Source organism: Rattus norvegicus, chromosome 7 (assembly GCF_036323735.1).
Source record: "Rattus norvegicus strain BN/NHsdMcwi chromosome 7, GRCr8, whole genome shotgun sequence".
In the NCBI taxonomy this organism is placed as follows: domain Eukaryota; kingdom Metazoa; phylum Chordata; class Mammalia; order Rodentia; family Muridae; genus Rattus; species Rattus norvegicus.
Window position 1 is genome coordinate 99,657,600 of NC_086025.1, and position 19,244 is coordinate 99,676,843.

Here is a 19,244-nt window from a genome sequence, read left to right on the forward strand (position 1 = left end):
ATCAAAGGAAATGCGTATCTACTGCTGCTGCACTGATAGTGAGGATGCTGGGGCCTGGGAGGGAAGAAGCAGTACAGGTCGGTCATTGTGACAAATCCTGTCTTCATCTTGCCATGTTAACCATCTATGCAAAATGAATCCAGATCTGAGCTTTTCTGAAGATTCCATTCCAACCAGTCAGTTTTTAGTCCATTGAATGTATTGAAATACCCAATAAGTGAAGTCAAACGCATCTGCTAACTCCACCCAGAATGCTCAGCCTCTGCTATTCTAGCTGGCCAATGTTACTAAGCTTAGCTTTGGGGCCAGCCATTACCTCTTGAGTTTTGTAGTATCAACCTTAGTTTACATTTTGAGAAATCAAAGAAGGATAGGATATAGAATGGAATATGCTTTGGTGAACGTTCAGAGGGCCAGGAAGCTGTTTTTATCATTTAATACTGATGGTTTCGGCTTGGACTATGTGCTTCTTATTTCTGTCCAGAATGGTGGATCGTCATCGGGAAGGCTATGCCTATGGCAGGCCTGGCAAGGAAAAGGGAGCATTGCTTTTTCTTGGATCTCGACTTGGCTAGAGATGTTATGAAGTTGAGATCCAGGCACATAGTTTCCAGCTGAACACAACCTTCAGCTTCCATTGTGGAGCGCAGTGTTAATGGCCCATAGCTTACCAGCAGCAAAAGCCAGTCTCCAGACACAGTCTCATACTCCTTGAAAGTGGTGAGCACGGCCAGAATCAAGCATCCCAGGACAATCAGGAACCTAGAACGAAGGAAGAAGGAAGGAGGGAGCTTTAGTCCAGGCTGGCGCAGCAGGCAATTACAAGAAAAAGGGTGAGTGAGGACACTGGACAGTGTAGTGTCACATGCTCTCTCTCTCTATGTTATCCCATTAATCTCTCACAGCAACCCTGAAAGTGGGAAAGATGACGACCAAGGCTGAGAGAAGTTAAGCAAGGTGCATACTGTTGCTCAATGAGCTGCTTGGCAGAATCAGTTAGACTTTTTTTTTTTTTTGCTGTCTTGGAACACATTTTCTTACCAATACACCTGATGATACTCCAAGCTAAATTTGTACTTCCAAACTTATCTAGAAATTTAACCACAATCACCAACCCCTTCAATCTGTTAGGTCTTTTATTTGAAACAATGAGCAACTTCAACTTTTAAGTAAAACCTACCTACTCCAAGCCACAAATCCTCTTTTCAGGGGATGGTGAGGGTGATGATGGTGTTGATGGTGTCAACATCAGCACATCTCCCCACTACATTTGGTTGGCACCCATCACCTGCCACTTCACACATGCCAGTTCATCATCCTTAGAGTGACTCGCATGAATTTTGTGGTATCATCCTCCTGCTGCAGGATTTTAAAGACCAATATTATGTAAAATGTTAAATGTTCAGTTCTACAACATTAAGCATCAACCAACCTCAGCTCTTTGAGATTCGCCTTCAGTTGGCATTGAACATGGAAGTGGATGCCAAGGCTGAGTTGGTGTACTATGAAACCCTGGCGTCCCAGAGTTGAATTCCTGTAGCAGAAGTAGGAGCCTTTGAGACGCTTCTCAATATTTTATCTGGTACACATGTAAACATGGGGATGGCTCCACAAGATGTGCATGGTTATTCCCTGTGAATCATGCCCTTGTAAGAATGCTTCACCCAAGTACAAGCAGACATCAAGACTCACTCCTTTGCTTTCTTCATTATAAGGCAAAACCCACTAGATAGTCATGCCTAAGACTGCCACACTGCATGGATCCCCATCTATACATACCAGAGCCACAGAATCTCTTACTAGCCTCAAAAGGGCCTCAGCATAGGACCCAACTAGACCAGTGATGCTCAGAAACTATGTGCTACAGAAAAAAAATGATATCGCTACAGGCCATCAAGATAGTGGCAATTTGTTGTACAGAATGGTAGAAAATTCAATGTGGGATGGGAAACGGCCACGTGCATCTAACTTTCACAGTTGGATGACCATATAGTCTGTGATGCTTGGCCTGTTATACTCAACTCCTGGATAGCAGAGGCTGTACCAGGTCCTGTTTATATCTAGTGACTAACCCAGGGCTCAGAGCTCTAAGTAACCTAGAGATGCTTAAGGAAGGCATCGAAGTGAATTCCATAATTCCCTGTTGCTGGAATTAAAGACACAGACCACACACACACACACACACACACACACACACACACACACACACACACACACAGGCTTGTATGTCCACATACACATACAGGTTATATGATCATGTGTCTAGCATATGTCACATTCTAGTTTCAAACCCTGGCAACACACACACATATGATACCCATACGTGGTACTTACACACACAATGTATTAATTGAGGACTTGCTTAGCATGTGTAAATTCTGGCTTTAATCCCTAGTACTATATGTGAACACACAGAGACATATAATAGAGACACATAATGTACATACATGTGCACACACACAGTATGTACATATAACAGCTTCCCTTTGGCTGTTGTTTGCTTTTTGTGGTTTTAGTCATTCATCGTTAGACTACTCTGAGAATATTAAAAGCAAAATCCAGAAACCACTCATTGATGGGTATTAAATTATCTTATTATTAATGTTCTACTCCGGGTTGATTATGACTATTAACTTTGTGATGTGCTTAGTTTGTAAATTAATTTTTATTACAGGCATGCAGCATATATAGAAACGTACAGTATGAATAGTTTGGTTCTATCTACCACTTGGACATTCACAGAGCATCCTAGTACACATCAACAATGGACGATGGAAATATCTGTATCTACATCTGTAGTCAGCTCAGCGAGGGCTGTGGTCAGTGATTGCTGTCAGGGCTGGCAAAGGAGAAGGGCTGAGCTGATAAGATTCCCCTGAAAGAGAAACCTCCTGATGATCTCAGCAGGACTGAAGAGGGTGATGGGGAAGAGCAAGAGGAGGACACTGAGGGTCTTGTTGCTAGGACATAGCAAAACAGATGTCAGAAGGGTATGTGGTGGCCTCGGGCCCAAGAAGATTAGAAGCTTCATGAGAATGTGCTGAGTTTGAAGTCCAAGTGAAACTCTATATCATGTCAATCAAAATCCAAGTTTAAATTTTATGAGAAAGGTCATTATTCCATGGACCTCTAACACTGTGGGAGAGGAGGTGGAGAAATCACCTTTATTCCACCATCCAGCTTCAGTCTAGTTCCCGATCAGCCTGCAGCATGCAGAACCCAGATTAAGCCAGCAGGGGGCAGCCAACAACCGCACAAGTAGCTAGGCACCAGCATCATTGGGATCTACTTTCTGAGACTTGAGAAAGACCAATAATTGAAGAAACTCAAATCATCCAGGAAGGTCTTCTAACCCCGAGAAGGGACGACATTTTCAGCTTCTTGAAAAGTTCAAACTGTCCTTAAAATAGCTCGAGTTCAGCAGTCAGCTTCTGTCAGCCAGGCTGACAGAAGCCAGATGTGTCTGGGCCACAGCGGCACCTGCCCTCCACGCTTCTTTGTCTGGTACTCTCTAGATGCTCCACTAACCTTTCTTTTTTCCTCTCCTCTGCCCTTTGCCACTCTGTGCACCCTGTCTACAACACTTCCTGTTCATTTCCCTTCCCTCTCCTTACCATGCTCACCCAGTGTCTCTTCCTCCACCCTATCCCCACTTTCCTTTGCTCTGTGCTCACATCCTCCCACTTCACTCTGCATCTTCAGGCCCAGAACAAGAGATTTGGGAAGAAATCTTTTAGGAGACCCAGGAGGATTCTTCTCTCCATAATTCCAGGCTGTGTTTGAGAGCAATGCTGGTCTGTTTCAATGCTGTACTCAAGCACCTTCCCCCAGGCACAGTTGTCCCCATGTTTCTCCCTCAGAATTCTTTCCTTATCCCCTATCATCTTTCATCCAAGCCAGAGCTAAAGAAGTCAGGGGAGAAACACATAAGGGAACTCTGAATTGCACAGTTCTGAACTACATGGCTCAGATGACCAGTCCAAGGCTCAGTGCATACTCAAGTCCAGGTCTGCTTAGTACCAAACTTCTACCAGGCAACAACAGGGAGACACAGGCAGTCTTTCAGATAAGGAGGTAAAGGAGGACCGTCCACGACACAGAGGAAAGGAGGTGGAAAATGCTCATGTATATGTTGTCATTTCCATGTGGTCGTTTCTATTTTTTCTAAGAACATTGGGGGAAGTATGGAAGAATCACTACTTTATATATATACATATATAGATAAGGCTAGAGCTTCCAAGTCCAGGTGACAGTGTCACCAAGGGAATAAGAGACTCCCCTTTGCTGGGATCTAATAAGAGACCTTGATGGAGAAATTGCAGGGAATCCACCCAGTGAATGAAGGCACCTGGCCAGCACATTTAACTGGAAGGACATTTCCCTTTCTGCTCCTCTGGGCTCCCACATTTTGGAAGTCTTAGATCAGGGACCATGCTGGTCCTGCTTTACTTTCAGAAACTTTGGGGCAATTTTCCATCCTTGGTGGCTCCAAAATGTCTGTCAAGGCCAGGGCATCAGTGGGCACACTGGATTATCATTAGAGTCCCTTCACTGAAAGTGATGAATGGCCTGCACCCTAGGCAGGTGTAGGCAGAATGAATTAATAGAGTGGGTGTGGCTGTCTCCCTCACATCTGACCTGACTTGAGGCACTGCCATGGCTCCTGGCTCTTGAGCAGATGAAATACTTCCAATGCAGAGAGCACTGTCAGACCAAATAAATGAAACTGTCAAACCAAAATTGGCAAAGGGACAAAAGAGTAAAAGGACAATCATTTATGTGAGTGAGAGAATTCTTGAAACTATACACCTGACAAAGAGTTAATAATAAAGTCTACACTATGTAAAGAACTCAAATGATTCAATAACAACAAAATCAAATAACTAGATTACACTGTTCTAAAAATCTGGATATACAAAATATCTATGTATGTATATATGCATATAGTACACACACACACACACACACACACACACACACACACACACATATATATATATATATATATATATATATATATATCCACATGTATTAATTAAAGCCCAACTGGTCAAGGCCTCAAAATAATGACTGATTATCTTGTAAACTCTCTAGTATGGACTGGTCAAGACTGCCTGGAATGCAGGATTTAAACTGCTGCCAACTTACCTGGAGGAAATGCTATTATCAACTGGTAATGTTTGTTAGATAAGAAACAGGACTAAGAATGTGCCATCCTCTAGAGACATGGACATGAGTTTATAAGCAATACTCTTATTTCCCTATTGTTTCCTTCTCCTGACTCTGATTATGATTCCCCACCCAGGTTCTAGCAACCACAGCATTCAAGGAAGCCTGAGAAGCCTCTTCTTGTTCCTTTATTGTACAGGAAGAAATTGTGTACAGCAGATGCTCAGGTAAGCATGTGAGCACAGCATGTCTCCTGCAGAGTGAAGGTAATACCCCAATCTTCTGCTCTCAACTTAGTCTGTCTCCTACAATGCCATTCTTTGTTTTCTGTTCAATGCAGTGGACAGGGCTTTGATGAGACTCGCACTCTTCCTTAACATGGTTAGAATGTGTTGCCTTTCATTAAATCCCAACCACATCAGGGAAAAAGGCAAAATATTACATACCAGGAAAATTTGAGCAATTTAAATTTGATGGGTGTCTAGTTTGCTTTTTAAGATCTGACCTATGTTCTCCCTTTTCTTTCTGGAACTCATTTTCTCTGCTCAAATGTATCATATACTATTTATCTCCGAGGTTCAAATAGTTCAAAACAATGTCATTAAATGTCAGCATCTAACAGTACATATGGAAAAATTACAAAGAATAATTTTAAAAGGATTCAAAGTGATTACTTCTTTTTGTCTTGTGTTAAAAGTTGCAGGACTGCAATTAAAGAAAGCAAGGAACATCCTGTGAACTGATGTGATATCTCAGCTTGACCAAAACAGTGCATACTTGAGCTAAGCAGAGCAGTGTTCACATGTTATGATAAAGTACAGCATCATCTAAGGACTAGAGACAGAGAGATGAAAAGAAAAGAGACCAGGGAGAGTACCCACATCACTTCCTTTCCTTTCCTGCCTCCTCTACTCTTCAAATACCCTTTCTCATTTTTTTAAGTAGACCAATCAGGTCCCAGGTCTTTAGCAAGGAGATCCAACTCTCCCACATCAGATCATTCAACAGCAGAATGGATAAAAGGAATGATCCGACTGTATGCTACCTACAAGAAACTCACTTTTGCATCATAGGCCCAAATCTATTGTCAGTGAAAAGACAGAAAATACTTTCCCTTGGAGAGTAATCAAAATGCAGTAGAATCAGCTATAATAATATCAGATCTCAAAGCTGAAATGAAGAAGAAAATTGCTTTGAGAGGCCAAGGAGAGTATTACAGGCAAGTAAGTGTCAATCGATTAAGAAGATTTAGAAGTTATAAACAAATGCATAACCAACAACAGAACTCCAAAATATACTAGGCTTTCCTATGCTTGTCTTCTCATTCTTTATCTTTCTAACCATAACAGATTTGAAATTTAATTAAAACATAGAAGACTCTCTGAATTCTATTTCCTCTTCTAACTTACTATCTTCCTCTTTTCCCATTGATGTAAACTTTGTCTTCCAAGGATGTATTTAAATGATCTGAGGATCTGTCACTTCCTCTATTATGATGTTTGTCCTTCCCTCAACAAACTACTGTATGATCACTTGTTACATATTTGGACTAAGAGTGGACCGTATTTGTGTCTTAAGAGCTTGTACTTCATCTTTTGCTCTCCAACAGTAACAGGAAAAACTCTTCTGATCATTCACATAGGATTTTGTTTTTTACTTTTCATAGTATTGTGCATCCCTTGATATGGCTGACCATTCTAAGCTCTGGGCATCCAATAAAAAGCATAGCACATCTTAGATTGTTCTAATGCAGTAAGGATTCTATGATTTCCTTTCGAGAGCTAAGCTCTTGGCAAAAGACAATAGCTGAAGCAATTTTGTCTTCATTCTGTTTTCAGCTCTGCTGTCTACTCTCTATAAGCATGGGGAAGCTCTTTTTTCTCTCTATGTTTTCATACCTACATATGATAAGTATGCAACCCAGAGAAATGGCACAATAGGTATTTTTGGACTATTTTTATGTGTTTGAGATGAAAAAAAAATCCAAGTTCAGATATCAACTGTGCTACCAGTTGCATGAGGATGGTTTCATCACTTGCAAGTGGCAATGACACAAGCTCCTAATTCAGGCTGCTGTAAAAAGTAATTGAGAGAATGCTCTTGGGTTACATAATGTCATGCTTGTCACAGCATGCTGATCTGACATGCGCTAGCTTCTACAGGAGTGAAATTTAGCTTAATGAGTCATGCGAGAACCTAGGTCCCACATAGCTAACAGACTCACTTGATAGTTCATCAAGTTCCCAAAATTACTTATTTAAAATTGGAAAATCCACTAGAAATTAAAAGAAGTCCCAGGAAGGCTGTGTATAAGTTCCATCACAGACTGCCTTGTCTACACCAGCCTGAGTTACATGTTGATTATTTCTAAAGAGCCTTTCAGATACATTCAACCTTCTATAAGAAACTCATATTTTTGGAGGTTTGTGACTTCTGCATGGGGATAAGATTATCAGCTTTCTCCAGACCAGGAAGCTCTGTTCTCTTCTACAACAATGACAGATGAAATACACACCAATTTCATTAGCATGCCCATGTTCCTTTGACTCTGGATACTTCCATATAAAGGCAGTGCTGTCCTAACTTTTGTGACAGATCACAAAGTGTCTCCCTGTGGGATGGTGATAGGAGCCATTAGGTAGGTACTTCCATATCCACATTGCCTCAACTGTGGTATCTGTTTTCCTTATTGAATATAAAGTTGCGTTATCAACAAAGCAGTTTCATTTGGCATCCAAAATTTGCATATCAGGCTTCTAGATGCCACAGTGAGATGCATGGTTATATTTTATGGATCTTCTTAAGACCACAAGCACCTGCTAGGTTTCCCTGAAAATCCAGGGTAACAAAGGAATGATTAAAAGACTGAGGAGTAGAACTGTAGCAAGCTGACCCCAGGATGGCCTAATGACACTCATGGGGAATTTCCACTGCTTAAAAGAGGATAAGACTTGTTTCTAGTGGATAAAGTATGGGAAGGGGGTGGGACGCTATTTTTTGTGATTAGATTTTAAAGGACTCTGAATTCTATTTTTCTGCAGACTCTGCTTTTATGAAGCAAGCTGTTAGACTAGAGATACCTTCATGGAATTGAACTAAAAGCACCATCCACACAAAATTGGACCGTTCAAGGACTGGTGTCTCCAAACAGTCACTAAATGGATTTTGATAGAGAACCTTCTTTAGCTGATTCTTCACATGAGACTCAAGTCCAGGCTTATGGTGTTATCCTGAGAATCATACCTGAACTCCTAATACAGAGGGAAGCAAAGGGAAGAGGAGGAGATTAGGGAGAGATATGAAAAAAGGAAGAAAAGGAAGAGGAAGAAAAGACGGTGTAGAGGAAAGAGAAATTATCTCTCACATGTGAGAGTATGTTTTGGGCCAGGGTGTTACACAGAAAGAGATTTAATGCACATTTATTTGGGTGTAAATCTTGTCCCTGCAATGAGAAGACCTTGAGTAGATTTTAGTTTCCCGAAATCACACTTCATTATCTATAAAACAGGAGTAACAAACAAGAGGATCTCTGCTGTCTGAATGCTCTTTACCCAAGTCTTGGCACTGAGAGATCTCAGACAGCATAAAAACAGCTCATATTAGGAAAGATATTTCCCTAATATGGGCTCCAGGCTGGTGTGATTAACAATCATCATAGAAGTGTCATGGCTTTGCAGATCAGACTCTGCTACCTCAGAGGACATCTTGAATAGTTCAGTCAAAACCATTTGCAAAATAAAAAGGCCAAGCTTGCAAAGTATGCAGGATTGTATGATGGTTGATGGAAATGATGAGAAAGCTGATGACTAATTGATTGATCAAGCCAGGTCACTATACACATTGTTTGCTGGCCTCAAACTTACAATGGGCTACCACAACTGATTGAGGGATGTTTGAAATACAATGGAATAGCAAAGGATGTTCTTGAGTGAGTTGGTTTGACGACAAACCAACTGGTCCATGAAAGGTCTTAAACATCCCATAGTCTTTGTATTAATTCTTTTTAAATTCTACAACCAAAACATTGAGAGTGCAATGTAAGGAGGAGTGGTCATTTATTGTGGCTCTTAGCATTGGAGGTTTGGTTCATAGTTGCTTGGCCTTATGCATTTGGGCCGAACAGCATGGGCGTGTGTGCTAGAGATGATCTGTTTAGCACAGGGTAGTGGAGAAAAAGAGAAGAAATGTTGCAAGGACCCAAGACAAGATGTTGCCTAATTTCTCTACCTAATTTCTCTACCTAGTCTCACTTCTTATTTCATATACTTCAATAATGCTACCATATTATGAATCCATTGAGGGATTAGTTCCCTCTAGAAAGTAGTTTTCTCTGCTGATGCTCTTACAGACATAACTAGAGATGTGTTTCACTAACCTGTTTCTCAATTTCATTGACTTAACAAGCAAAATTTACCATTGCAGTTCTTGTCTCTCAGAAGTTTGAACTAATAAAATGTGAAGTCATGTAATGTTATATAAATTTAGCTTTTTTTATAGCCATACCCCATGTGGTTGCTGGTAGTGTGCCTATGCCTTGGTAGATAGGCCCACACCTGTACACATATTGTCAGTAGTAATTAGACTCATGGTATTGATAATAAAAATAATAATAGCAAAAAGTAAATGAAGTTAGAAAGGAGATGGTGTAATTCCCCAAATCAATATGTAAGTCCCACATGCTCAGGAACCAGGTAATGTTGAAGAACCCTGTTGAGTACAGTGAAGATGCTCCCCTCCAATCTCATATCATGGGACAGCTGGGTGGTCAAATGCTAATCATTCAAAAGTGTAAACATGTCAATGTGCCTAGAATTAGGCACTAATAGGATACTAATCAAACACTAGTTTTATTTTTCTTATGCTAGTAAAGGCTATACTGAGCACCTATTTAACAGTATATTAAAAATGATTGTTGTTAAAAGCTTTTGTGTTCTTGAAAAGAGAAAGAAAGATAATATAAATAACAATACCTGGCCAAACATTACTCTGCATGCACATGAGTATCTAACCCACAGACATGTAAGGTAGTACAGATTTTTACTATTTGAGTTAACAGGTAGCAAACACTGGTCCTCAGACCAGATATAGCCCACTGTTAATTTCTGTAAAGTTAGATTGAATTACAGCCATGCTCACCTGTCATGACTGCTTTTGTAACACAGCATGAAAATTGAGTAGCTGCAATAGAGATCTTCTGATGTAATAATTGTGCTGAGAATATTTATTATTCCAGTTCTCCAAGAGAATGTGCCAGCAAATGAATAGCATCATCTCAGGACAATTTACATGTCTGATGCTATACAGAAAAACAATAAACCTAAAATAGAAGACTTAATCCTAAAATGCCCTTGCTAACTACAGCATACTTTGAAAAATGACTACATGAATAAAACGTACGTATCCACATTTTGTGAAGAGCTCATTGAAGAAATTAACACAAATGATGAACAAAGATTATATCAGGGTTTGCACAGTATATCAGCCACTAAAAACATCTGTACAAACTTCCTGGTATGTCACCATGGTGAATTATTCCCTTGCCTTCACATCTCCTTTTCCTACTTCCTCCTCCTCCTCCATACTCCCCACCACCTCTTCCTTTCCCACCTTCCTCTTCTTTTTCCTCCTTTCTCTCCTTCCCCATCTCCCTCCTCCTTCTATTTTCCTTCTTCCATTGAACCCAGAGGGTTCTTGGTTTTAGGCAATTGTTCTACCACCAAGCAGTTTTTCCCACTGAAGGAGAAGAGTCTATCATTCTCCATTTTCCCTTTGTAGCCACCCTTCCCATTTTTCCATCCAGTTCTTTCATTCACTCTAGCATACCCCTTCCATTTCATGTCCTAAGTCTCCTACATTTCCTTGGGCTATCTGCTGGTCAAACCTTGGATTTGTAATCATTCAGCTTCAACCTCTCAAGAAGCTGAGATTCAGACTAAAACACTTCTTGAGTGTTTTTTCCTCTCAGTACTTTAAAAATATAACAGCAATGTTTACATCCACCATTGCTGCCCTAGGCTTGCACCTACATGGCACTAATTGGGTACCACATTGATCTTTGAAGCAAAATTTTAATGAACCACAAAGAATTATGGGGAATTACCATCATAGAAAACTAGGGTTCCAAAGATGAACTGGACATGCCAGAGTCTCTTTTCAGTGTCTTCTGAATCTTCATGGGGAGTAGCATGAGGTGTTGTCTTGTCAGTATATTCGGAGTTAATAGCTGTAACATCCTTACTGACAAGTAGTTGGTACTCAATAAATGCCACTTTCCTCACAGTTTGCTGACAAAGGCATGTCCACCTACAAATTATTCATAATTGGGAGCATAAACCTGGAGGCAAAGAGGTACTAAGATTAAATTCTGACCTCAATGATTATTGTGTAACTTTGACTAGGTACATTAATTTCTCTGCTTTACCAATATCTCACATTTATTTTTAGTATCTTCAAGAATTATAGCAATAATGAATGTACCTTAAATTGGGGATAACCGAAGACATTAAATTAGTGCTTGACATATATTAAAAATCATTACTTTGAATAGAATTATTATTTTCATCATCATAATAAAACAGTGTCTGGAGAACATGTAAATTCTCAGTAGCTGGAAATAATTGTTTTTTTTAAGTCCATCTGGGCATCGTCTTTGGAGAATGCTCCCAAATAACACTAACCTATATTTCAGCATCTTTCACACACTGTCAACTGTAAGGCATTATAGCTGTATGAATGTCCAAGAAGGAGAAACTTCTGGTTAAGTTATTTTAGCCATTGTGATATCTCTCTTCCTTCTTCTAGAGATGTGAAAGTAAGAAAATATATTTCCAACTAAGGGACTTTTGTGTCTCCCAATACCTCTCACTCTCATACCCATGATGTGCAGCAGCTCGTTGTTACATGCCTAATGCCCTTGCCAACACCATCACATTTCCCTTGGATCAATCTAGGCTCTTGAGTGGTCTCTAGCATCCTAGCACCTTAACCTATCCACTCTATCTACCACACTCATCTTTCTCTGCCTCTTCCTTATCATGCTTGGCCTCCACATTCACTGATGCCTTTGGCTGGCTCAGCTCCTTTCTTTCCCTCCTTACTCCTCCCACTATGCTTCATGCTCACAGAATTTTTTAGGTTTTGGATTACTTGATTTCTTAGAAAGCAAGGCTCTGGGGACTCAGGCAGACCAGGGTTCCAGTACTGAATCACATTCCTAACCCTGCACACTTGATCACAATTGTTTCACTTCTAAGAAGTGTCCTTGCTTATGAAACCAAGCTGGTGAAATGCCTGTGTGAACACATAAAGAGAGGCAGGAGAGCATGTCCATCCTGTAATCTTCCTAGCCCTTCTAGTCTTGCTCAATGACTACATTTCAGTCAATTCTTTTATGTCAACTTTAGCCAATGTACTATGTATGCCACCTTACAAATCTCATAGTGATGACTCAGGAGAAAATAATTGCAATTTTTTTGGGGGGAGGGTTCATTTAGAAAAGGTGATCCAGGAGGTGGGAAGAAAACTACTGAGCCTACTGTCATGAAGACTACAATATCAAGATATTTCATAGGATACATTATACCACAGATCTGGGGAGGGTATGTTCAGTGTCCAGTAAGAGCTAGAAGGAGAGGTTTCCAGTATGCCTTATTTACAAGTGTATGTGAGACATGACAAGGTAGACAAACAATGATGTCATTTAAAAATCTATAGACTACAAAGTCCAGTTAACTCTAAAAACAAAACATTCTTTGATACACACCGGACAGTATTTCCAGAGGTTAAGATCTCTTTCCTGTTAGAATGATGCCAAGTCTAAAGAGAATGTTTTTTAAAGCCTGTATAACATCTACCTGGTCATTTAATTTAGGTAGCATTGTCTATACACAAGTCAGGAAAATAGAAGTAGCATACTACCTAGCCAGAAAATAAATTCATAGTGAGACTCTGCTCTTGCTGCTTGTCTCTCTCTAGTCAGTGTGCAAAAGACAGTGCCATTTGATTTCTCTGAGCCTCAACTGCCTTAACTTCAAAGTGATAGTAGCACGCATTGTCTATTCTGTGTGACTGTAATAGAGACTCATGAGAGAGGATGTGTAGCCCCTAACAGATGTTGTGGTAAGTAAGGATGTTAACAATGTAGTTGAATTGCAGTATCAGCATGACAGCAGGCAATGGATACAGTACTGTATCCTAGAAAGTCAGAGCAGAGACCATATAAGCCAAGTATCAAGGGTAAAAATCACCCCTGGGTCTGGAAAAGATCTGCTGCTCTTCCCTGGAGGGCAAGAAAGAGGTTTTAGACAATGAGAAGGTAATACAGGAAAGGAAAGGTAAGCATATGATCTGCCTCTGTTGTTATAGAGTAACTAAAATAGAAAGAGGGCAGATGCACAGAGAAGGTATCGGCATTATCTCCCTAGCCCTGTTTCATGTCATCACAAGCAGGAGGACAGATATCCCAAGAGAGCACTAGGATTTGCAGTATCTGGTCCAGAGTACCTGCCCTGGGTCACCTTGGTTCTGCTGACCTCCTAGCTTCTATGGTCCCCACTGAAGGCAAAAGAATTCCAACTGCTGATACATTCTTAGTTTCTTTACAAGTCTGCAGTGGACTTGATTCTAAGCTGGTCTAAGTCTTTGAATTCAAACATATTATGAAAGACATTGGAAAGCAAAAGAATAAGAAAAACATAGAAGTAAAAATCAGAGAATCATCATATTGAAATCTAACCTAATTAATCAACTACATTCATTTTTCTGGCCAAAGGACTGTATATATATTTATTATAAAATATATATATTTGTATATATATATAAACAAATTTGTATTGTCACAATGCTGCATTCAGCATTTTATCTTATTAAAGAATAAATATCCTTCTGCTTGATTATAAAATATTCAAAACAATCATGTTTAATGAAAGAGCTGCATTCTGTGACATCGGAGCCCTAAAATATGTATAACCATCCCCTCATTGCCAGCTATTTAGGTAGCATCCAAGTCTGGGCTCTGATGAAATCTGCAATGGAAAATGCTTGTGCATCTAGTTCTTGTTTGTTAAAGATCAAGTCTTTACAGAAAAGGTCTGTAATATCTTTCTGAATTTAAGGTCCTAGGGAAAGAAACAGCTCTACCTAGGTTATGGTATCACAAGGCTGACTGATTAGACTTTGTGATGATGATGATGAACTGGAATGTTCCAGATTCAGAACCAAATTATCTTGTTGTCTTCAGTCCTCTTAATAGTCATTCATCACCCACCACTGAGACTGACCTAATATCTTTCTGACTATCAGATAACTCCCCTGGAAGGTACTAACAGATGACTAGCTTCCCTCAGCTCCCAGGTCCTCCAATATCATCTGCAACTTACAGTTGAGTTTTTTTTTGCTTTAGCTTCACCTGCCTACCTGACGGATCCACAAAGTATACATTTACAACGCCTTGATTTCTGTCTTTATTTTGTTTGTTTTGATATTTATAAAAACATCTTGAACCCTATTCCCTGTTGGCACATGTATTTGAAGAACACTGAATCTGCTTTCCTGTTCTGTGGCTACACTTACTAAACATCTAGGCATCATAAACATTTGTGACGGTTAACACTGATGATTAACTTGATAGGATTCAAAATCACCTAGAAGGTAAGCCTATGAGCATGCCTCTGAGGGGTTATCTGGATTATGTTAATTGACCTTGGAAGACTCATCTAGCTTGTGGGCAGCACCACTGTATAGTCTGCAGTCCCAGACTGCATAAAAAGGAGAAACTTAGCTGAACACAAGCAATCATCTCCCTCTGCTTCCTGACTTGATCACATGTGACCAGCAGCCTCAAACTCCTGCTGCTGTGACTTCCCCACAGTGATGGATTATGCTTTGGAACAGTGAGCCAAAAGAAGCAAACATCTCCTTCCTTCAGTTGATCATGGTAGGCTGTCCCAGGAATAAGGCAAGTAACTAATGCAGTACACAGATTCTTTTTTTTTTATTATTAACTTGAGTATTTCTTATTTACATTTCGAGATTTTGAGTGTTATTCCCTTTCCCGGTTTACGGGCCAACATCCCCCTAATCCCTCCCCCTCTCCATCCTCCCCCCATTGCTGCCCTCCCCCCAACACTCATGTTCACTGGGGGTTCAGTCTTAGCAGGACCCAGGGCTTCCCCTTCCACTGGTGCTCTTACTAGGATATTCATTGCTACCTATGAGGTCAGAGTCCAGGGTCAGTCCATGTATAGTCTTTAGGTAGTGGCTTAGTCCCTGGAAGCTCTGGTTGCTTGGCATTGTTGTTCATATGGGGTCTCGAGCCCCTTTCAAGCTTTCCAGTTCTTTCTCTGATTCCTTCAACGGGGGTCCTGTTCTCAGTTCAGTGGTTTGCTGCTGGCATTCGCCTCTGTATTTGCTGTATTCTGGCTGTGTCTCTCAGGAGAGATCTACATCTGGCTCCTGTCTGCCTGCACTTCTTTGCTTCATCCATCTTGTCTAATTGGGTGGCTGTATATGTATGGGCCACATGTGGGGCAGGCTCTGAATGGGTGTTTTTTCTGTCTCTGTTTTAATCTTTGCCTCTCTATTCCCTGCCAAGGGTATTCTTGTTCCCCTTTTAAAGAAGGAGTGAAGCATTCACATTTTGAGTTTCACGCAGTACACAGATTCTTGATGTATTCTACCACACTGCTCTTATAAAGATCACCCAAGTTTCCATTGTCCAAAAGAGCAGATAAGGAGCCTGTTTCCATCTCAGCTCCACTGAGACTGACCAGTTTTTTACACCTGGTAAATATCTTAACAGCTTAAAAATACAATATGGCACCTGGACTTTGCATTTTAGTCTCCTACCAAACAACTAAAGATTTCTTAGGAACCTCCAGCTGTGAGGTTCTGTGGGAGAGGTAGCTGGTATTCTCAATAGTTATGAAGTTTTCTGATGTAAACCTTACTTCCTCCACATCTACAGCAGCCAAATCAGGCTCTGGCCCTTTTCACCTGCATTCTGGATAAAGACAATGGGGAAATGCTAGCATGTAACTGGCATGTGACTTTTCTTACCATGCTCTGGAGATTTATTCAGACATAAATAATTGGTCCTCTCAGATGCAACCCAATGGTATAGCTACCTTATAATGTCTTACCCTATTTGTTCCTCTTTACAAATGGAGGCACTGTTTCATCTGTGAATCGCACACATGGACACAAAGTAAGGCTTTGGTTTTGTGCTGTTTTGTTAGTTTGTTTTCCACAATCAGGGCACAAGCACAGATTATTCATTTTTTCATTTGCAAAGCTCATTAGACTAGAAACATTTAATGGCTTCAAGTCCCCAAGGTGAAAGGAGATTACAAGGAAAAAAGTCCCACACATATCATGTGGTCATTAGGATAGTAGAGAAGACATCTGTCTAACCAGATGTGATTCTATAAACAGTAGCCATAACTGGCAATTTTTTAAACAATTTCCTTCTCTCCCTGGACTCTGTTTCATATTCCTCTGCCAAGCCTTTCACCTAGTACATGTTTACTAAGTACTGCACCCATTACCAAGGGCCAGAAGTGAGTAAAAAATCAGTCCTGTCCTCAAAATACTTATGGACCTACAAGAAAGTCAACTATTTCTAGTAAGCATGCTTAGTGGACATGGCTCCTATTACTGGTCCTAGAAAGATGGTTAACAACATCTAAGTTCTTAACGACCAGCTTCCTATTATCTATCTCTACTACATGGAAAAACAAGAAGGCAACTCAGTAGTCAAGGATGTGAGGATGTACTTTAAACTTGTTACTGTTTGTGCTACTCTCTGAACAGCATCAGTCTTACTCGATCTTACGCAAATCTTATTTAAGGGAAAGATTCTGGGCATTTTGCTTGGTAGTTATAATATGAATTTTGTGTCATCTGTTGTATAAAAAATAAACACATAATAAGCAGCTTAAAAACTACTTAGTTGTCAAAATGATGTCTGTGTGAAGCAGGAAAGTATAGGAAATGGTTTAGTAATCTGGGACTCCACTTTATTTGAGCCATGAACATCCTTCTTCTATGAATACATTTAGCAGGGTGTGATGCTTACTTGTACATAATAGGCATATACTTGCCTCTTAACAATACACCCAGGACCCTGCCCCCAGGTGAATTGAACCATACAAATATCCACTCTGAACAATGGAGGAAGTTTCCCCCTCAATTTAATGACCACCACATATAATTTCTATTCAAACACACTCTGCTTACAAGAATAGGAAGGTAGTCTAACTTCTTGAATTCTTTGTATATATTGGATATTAGCCCTCTATTAGATGTAGGATTAATAAAGATCTTTTCCGAATCTGTTGGTTGCTGTTTTGTCCAATTGACAGTGTCCTTTGCCTTAGAGAAGTTTTGCAATTTTATAAAGTCCATTTGTCTATTGTTGATCTTAGAGTATAAGGCATTGGAGTTCTGTTCAGGAAATTTTCCCCTGTGCCCATGTGTTCAAGGCTTTTCCCCACTTTCTCTTCTATTAGTTTCAGTATATCTGTCAAATAACCCTATTAAAGATGGGGTACAGAGCTAAACAAAGAGTTCTCAACTGAGGAATATCTAATGGCCACAAAAGCACCTAAAGAAATGTTCAATATCCTTAGTCATCAGGGAAATGCAAATCAAAACAATTCTGAGATTCCACCTCACACCAGTCAGAATGGCTAAGATCAAAAACTCAGGTGACAGCAGATTCTGGTAAGGATGTGGAGAAAGGATGGGGAACACTCCTCTATTGTTAATGGGATTGCAAACTGGTACAACCACCAGTCTGGCGGTTCCTCAGAAAACTGGGCATAGTAGTACTACCTGAGGACCCAGTTATAACACTCCTGAGCATATACCCAAATGATGCTCCACATATAACAAGGACACATGCTCCACTATGTTCATAGCAGCCTTATTTATAATAGTCAGGAGCTGGAAAGAACCCAGATGTCCTTCAATGGAGGAATGGATACAGAAAATGTGGTACATTTACATAATAGAGTACTATTCAGCTATTAAAAACAATGAGTCCCAAAAAAGCCTTGTGAAAATGTTATACCCTATGTAACAGCAGAGTAACATAAAATAAAACTACATTTTATTAAAAAAAACAATGACTTCATGAAATTCTTAGGCAAATGGATGGAACTAGAAAAATATCCTGAGTTAAGTAACCCAATCAGAAAAGAACACACATGATATGCACTCATTGATGTTAGTTATGTGTATGTTAGTATGTTAGTGTATGTTAGCTCCAAAGCTCAGAATATGCAAGATACAATTTACAGAGCACATGAAGCTCATGAAGAAGGAAGACCAAAGTGTAGATGCTTCAGTCCTTCTTAGAAGAACCAAAGAGTACACATGGAGTGTAGCAGAGGATGGCCTTGTTTGGCATCAGGGAGAGAAGAAGCCTTGGTCCTATGAAGGCTTGATGCCACAGTGTAGGGGAATGCCAGGGCAGTGAGGTGGGAGTGCGTGGGTAGGTAGAGAGCACCCTCATAGAAGCAAGGAGAGGGGGGTGGGATAAGGGGTTTCCAGAGGGGAAACCGGGAAAGGAGATAACATTTGAAATTTAATATCCAATAAAAAGTAAAAACATTTCCATCGTTAAAACAACAACAACAAAAAAAGGATAAGAAGGTAGATTCCACAGGTACATGTACAAATAAGATAAACCATGTCCTGAAAGTAAACTCTCAGGGAAAATGTTATTTTTACATCTTATAGTCACATGAAATTGGGCATACATAAGATTAACATCAGATGCATTGAGGGAAGGAGAATGTATGAAAGAGAAATGGTTATAAAATTTAATCTGTCAATTAAAATACATAGCCACCTAAACTGTGTATCATATTAGCCAGCACTCCCTCCCTTTAAATGCAACAAAAGATGCCCAAAGTAATAGTATGGAGCCCTTGAATACTGTTATGATTATTCTTAGTTGTCAGCTTGACTATATCTGGAATGAACTACATCCAGAACTCATAAAGATCTTCTGAAAAGATAAAGAAAGGCTTAGGTTCAGGCATGATGTGCACATCTTGAATCCAAGTACTCAG

General features: G+C 40.0%; 1 protein-coding gene across 3 annotated transcripts in view; it reads right to left on the reverse strand.

Moving 5' to 3' along the window:
* Positions 1-19,244, reverse strand: part of Kcnq3 (potassium voltage-gated channel subfamily Q member 3) — a 300,648-nt gene that overhangs the window by 43,511 nt on the left and 237,893 nt on the right. For all 3 annotated transcript variants that reach the window (XR_010052948.1, XM_063263128.1, NM_031597.5), the window contains one exon: positions 672-762. Coding sequence is in view for 2 of the 3 variants with exons in the window: in XM_063263128.1 (XP_063119198.1) it covers positions 672-762 (91 nt within the window). In the remaining variant the exon portion in view is untranslated. The remainder of the gene's footprint in view (positions 1-671; positions 763-19,244) is intronic.